Raw genomic sequence first — 5,812 nt, 5'->3', positions numbered from 1 at the left:
TGATGGAAAATTCCTGTCAATGTGAGTAGAAATGTTTGGGGGAGATTAATCAAAACTAAAATACTAAGAATCTGACAATATCAAGTCGCTGATACAGCCGAATAAATGTACATAAATTAGTATATATTAATTTACTTATTAATCTACAGTAGCACACAGCTATGGGTTTTGGTTTTTAATTAAAAAAATACTTTGTGTAATTTTTTACAGGCCATATCACGTAGAAATAGTTCAGATAGTTGGATCCACTACAGCCACAGCTGTCATCTATAATTTTCTTCGGAATTTACTTAAATTAAAGAGCTCTTTAAAGTACTGAATTATATTTTTTTGGTGTCATATCTGAGCAGCTTAACACTCTTTTTTTCCGTCTCGTGTTCAGTGTAAATATACCTGCTGCTCTACTGCAAAACATTAAAAAAATTCTGAAGTACCTCCGATTCTGAATAATATGTCATATCAACTTTGGAAAGGAGTCATGTAGTTTAACATAGTTCTGTAATGTTAAGTTGCAAAAGTAAATAAATAGAGTCTGATGAAATATGGATTCTGCTGTTTTGGTAAGAGAGTATCCTGAAAGACAGACATTTACCACTTGCTCCCTATTGTGAAATTTATTTGAAGAATCAAAATAACATTACAATGTTGTTGAAGGCAACCAATATACAAAAAAACATTCATGTACAACTTCATTTAGATTTAGTAACCTCAAATAATGGAAAATACATAGTTTACTTTACAAATGTTCATGTAAAGATTTAACAGCATTTTGTCTTAAACATTACAAGAATTAATATTATTCTGTAGTACAGCTTATCATCTAAATCAAGCAAAACATAGAGTAAGTATACAAACAGAAAAAACTCAATAATCCCATACAATGAATAAACTATGAAGCCTACATATTGGTTGTTTAATTTTACTGATGGAATAGGCCAGTCTGGACAGTTTTATAGTTAACTGAATGTTATTTTATGTTTTGCAGTAAATAAACAGTTTAATAGTTTTCCATGACTTGTTAGCATTCCCTGATTTATTACATATTCTATCTCCCATGGAAATTGTCTCTCTAGAAACATTACATAAGACTAGAGACTGATCTTCTTAAATTAAGATATAAACTCGAGTGCTTATACCGAATATAAACACTTTCTAGTGTTTATTTTCACAAGTTTCTCTTTCTTAGTCTTAGTCAGTACCAATACCACAAATCCTACAAATCAATCAACCTTGCAAATCAATGATTTGTTTCTTTTTGTCACCCTAAGAGAAATACATACATTTTACATTTAAAGTTCTGAGATCAACATGTCAAAACAAGTTCATAAAATTAATGAAAAACAAAAGATCAACATAAAATGTGAAGAAACATAATCTTTACTTTGCAAATTTAATTAATATACAACCATAATATAGATAAATCCCATCACTGAAATTTATGATCCTGTGTGTTTGAGAGAAAGTGTGTATTTGTGTTGTAAGCAAGATAACCAGCAGGATAAGCATCAATTTTAACTTCATCTCTTGCATCTGGTCTCCCAAAATATCTGAAACATATTACATTTCATTCAATTCATATGGCTGAGACAGCTGCACGAATTATTAATTTTTAATAATAATAATTATAATAATAAGCTTACATCTCTATGCTTTTGGATCTGAATGTGCCGAGCTGTTTGAACCATCATCAGAGACTACAACAGAAAACATAAAATACAACAATTATAATCATCATACTATAATATCATACAGTTATACAATTTCTTATTTATTAGTTCCGTTAGAAGAGACTACAGATAAAACTACACATATACTACACATATGTCATTGGTTTATTCAATGATTTTATATTACCAAACTTTTAGAAATATAAACATATTTCTATTAACCATATTAAAGACCTACCATTGACAGGTTTGAAGCCTGAAAAACAGAAAAAAGAGGTGAAATATTAGTTAAATTATTTTACTTATCAGACCAGTACACAAATGTATAAAACATACAATGTAGTCAATAGTAATGATAGCAATGTCTGCCTCACCTTTCTTTTTCTGATAGATCTTAAACACAACACCACCAATGAGCACCAACAGGAGGACAGCAGCAATAGCACCAACAATGAGGCCAATGGGAACAGAATCTGAAGAACCTGATCCTATGGAAATATCAGGTAATAAAAAGTCTGACAGTACAGTACAGTCTAGCCAAATACAATAGGCAATAGCAAATTAACATTTTATAGTTTCATGATCTACTCATCAAAACACTCTCACCGTAGTTAGTTCTAATCTTGTCCTCTGTCAAAATGCTACTGATGGTTTTGCCCTGGTGTTCCACCACACATTCATACACATTCTTCTTCCACTCATCAGGTTTAACATTGAGGGTGCTGGTCTTCTGAAAGGTTCCATCCTCATTGGTAATAAGTTCACCGAGATCAACATCCTCATCATTATCATGTTTGTTTTTCTGCCAGGAGATTGTTACTCCACTAGGGTAAAAGCCTGTAGCATGACAAGTGACTGGAGAGGAGGGATCCTTCTGCAGCAGAGACACCTGCGGAGAGACTAGAGAGAGACAAAGTCATTAAAATAACCAAAAAGATAAAGAGAAAATTATACTGAACATTCAAATAAAACAAAGCAAATTGCTATAGGTTGCTATATATTTCTTGTAATATGTTTGAGCTCAGTTCACATCAATAGCTTTATCATATTATACAATGATACAAGGCTATTTTTTTTCACTAGCCCTTTGTTTCACTGTGTGCATACACAGTAAAGACTTCCTTTTGAAATTCCAATGTCCAAATTCCAAGTTTCTTTTGGATTATTGTAATGGCACTACACACTCTCCAGGCTTCATTCATGATTATGTGAATATCAAATTTGCTTATGTGTTCATGAAGTCCTCATGAATACCCATATACTGTATGCATAATAATATGCCATTATGCAGAGGAATACATAGTTTCATTTTATTCTGTTTTAGCTGTTTTCTGGCAGAAGACTCAAATCAGATGATGTACTGTACAGACACTCCAGTGATGCCCAGCAACCTAAAATATATAGGTTTATGCTATAAATATCAAATTCATACTACCTCCTGATCCTATAAGGCATTTTCCACCTTATTTTAAAGCAAATGAATGCTGTTTATTTTATAAAGTAAGAGTATAAAGACTATTTTACAGATGCACCATACTTTTTCAAGCATACAGCTGTTCTATTTTCCAGTAAACATGTGAAGGATATGATGAGTCATAATGAGATCACTCATTGATATTCCTACCCTTTCTCTCCAGAGTGCTCTTGCCATAACCCACATACTTCTGCACCCACTCAATGCATGTGTTCTCCAGATATCCCTTCCAGTATTCTCCAAACTGTCTTTCTTTAGTCTCCCATTTGATCTTGGTAATGACCGCTTGAGGATTAGCAGCATTCCAAGTGAGGGTGCTCTTATCCAGACTGATGAAGTCCTCTCCATCATACCCATACTGGTAGTATCCTCGAGTACTACCATCATCATCCAGCTGACAGCCATACATTAGCTGGAATGTGTGAACACCTGAGAAAAGAAAAGCAACATGAAATAATACTGTATGTCTAACTTGCCATACCACATTCCTCTAATACAACCAAAAGACGTGTTAATTGAACAGAACATATTACAAACTTCTTCTTTTTTTTTTTTTTTTTTTTTTTTTTTACACAAAATGAAAGCCACATAAAGATAAGAGCAATTATGATAATTGAAAAAGTGCAGAGTAGAGGACACACAGGCAGTGAAGGGTTACAAGAAACAAATTTATGTTTGTGACCATAAAGGAGAGATCAACACAACACACAGACACCAGGCAGCGTCAGACCATCAGTGGCATTGAGTGTTCATTTGGTCATTGATGAGGTAACAAACATTCACTGCTCATTTCTTAATGATTCATCTTAATTCATGTTTTTATTAAGATGTCTGTGTATCAGCTCACTGTATGAATCTACATACTGTTTTCAAATACAGTGACAAGTGTTCTCAGCTGTGCTGCATGTTTAGTTTAATCATATTCACACATGATCGATTAACATCTGTAAAGTGTGAGACTGTAGTGTGAGTAAAGTTCATCAGGTGAGTCTAACAGTGTTGATCTGCTCATTGTGAGTCTGTCAGTGTGTTTGTGTGTTCAGTCACTCAGAGACTCAGATTTGATCTGGTCTGTATGAGGACTGATGAAAGACTCGTCTTCACTCACAGACGTCACAATCTTCCCATCATCCTCCACAGATCAGATCAACACGTCTCTACAGCTTCAGTGATCAGTGCTGCTGGATATTTATTCTCTGAACCACAAACTCAGAGCTTTAAAACAGCAGAGAGAAGAACAGTTTGTGTGTGTTTCATCTACAATGTGAGAATCAAATGTCGTAAAGACAGAAGAACCTGAAATCACCTGCACTGATGAGCAGCAACAGTCCTCAGAGAAAACACATGATAAACACACTAAATAATATCTAAATGAGAAAGGTTTGTGTGAGGGGTTATTTAATGTTTTGACGTAGGCTATAAAAATTATCAGCAGCTCAGTATTATAGCAATAGAAATCAATGGAATTAATCTATGGATCAAACTGATCACTGACAGCTGTAGGTCATCCATGCAACATATTTTTGTTCAATAATTGTTTTTCTTTTGTATTTTCAGAGAATTTCATGGTGCTAATTAATATTTACATAATAATTATGAAAAAATTTTCCCATTGAAAATACTCCCCCCCCCAAATATTTTCATCTCATCTCAAGCATCTCTACTCACACACTTTTATGTTCAGTAAAATCAATGTAATATATTTTTGTTTGATAATATTTTTTTCTTTTGTATTTTGAGAGAATTTCATGGTACTAATGAATATTTATGCAATAATTACTATACATTTTTTCCCATCGAACAATAATAAAAAAAATTTCATCTCATCTAAAGCATCTCTGCTCACACATTTCACTTTTTCTGCTCTGTTTCTAAACCAGAACCAGTTCATTTCTTACAAAAGAAGAACTAGATGTAATAGATTGTCAAGACAAACTTTACGTTGCTTAAGAAAGAAGTTTAAAAAGTGTGAAGTTTGAAGTCGTTTTAAATTTGAATTGCTTTTAAAAGCTCAAAGTTGAAACACCTGAAATGTAATTTTGTTTAATTTTCAGTAAAATTAATCTAATATATTTTGCTTCGATAATATTTTTTCTATTTTATTTTGTATTTTGAGAGAATTTCATGGTACTAATGAATATTTATGCAATAATTACTTATTTCCTACCGAAAAATAATTAAAAAATTCTAATATTTTCACCTCGTCTAAAGCATCTCTGCTCACACATTTCATTTTTTTCTTCTCTGTTTCTAAAGCAGAGCCAGTTTATTTATTACAAAGAACTAGATTAAAAAGATTCTCAAGACAAACTTTCTGTTGCTTGAGAAAGCAGTTTAAAAAGCATGAAGTTTGAAGTAGTAATACGATGGCCTGCTCAAAAACATGCAAAGGACAAGAATCTCAAAAAGAAAAAAGATAAATCAATAAATCTGCTTGTTGTTGTGTTTTTCTTGTAAGTAAAGGAGAAATTAAAAACATTGTAAATACACAGACGCTGAAAAGTTTGGGATCAGTAAGACTTGTAATGTTTTTAAAGATGCTCATCAAGGCTGCATTTATTTGATCAAAAAACAGAAAAAAACAGTAATATTGCAAAATGTTATTACAATATAAAACAATGTTTTTTATTTTAATATACTTTAAAATATAATTTATTCCTGTGATGCAAAG

At 32.3% G+C, this 5,812-nt stretch overlaps 1 protein-coding gene across 1 annotated transcript; it reads right to left on the bottom strand.

Moving 5' to 3' along the window:
- Nucleotides 1–599: 599 nt before the first annotated feature.
- Nucleotides 600–3,631, bottom strand: LOC127157499 (class I histocompatibility antigen, F10 alpha chain-like; the record flags this gene model as incomplete). The annotated part of the gene is made up of 6 exons (XM_051100758.1): nucleotides 600–1,547; nucleotides 1,641–1,694; nucleotides 1,906–1,923; nucleotides 2,042–2,155; nucleotides 2,274–2,567; nucleotides 3,292–3,631. Coding segments are annotated over 5 exons (816 nt in total), but the record flags the coding sequence as incomplete, so codon positions are not given.
- Between the last annotated feature and the right edge of the window lie 2,181 nt (nucleotides 3,632–5,812).

This window comes from Labeo rohita, unplaced genomic scaffold (genome assembly GCF_022985175.1).
Source record: "Labeo rohita strain BAU-BD-2019 unplaced genomic scaffold, IGBB_LRoh.1.0 scaffold_1093, whole genome shotgun sequence".
NCBI classification, from domain to species: Eukaryota; Metazoa; Chordata; class Actinopteri; order Cypriniformes; family Cyprinidae; genus Labeo; species Labeo rohita.
The sequence above is the reverse complement of the archived record's forward strand: the minus strand, read 5'-3'. Positions and strand labels throughout refer to the sequence as shown.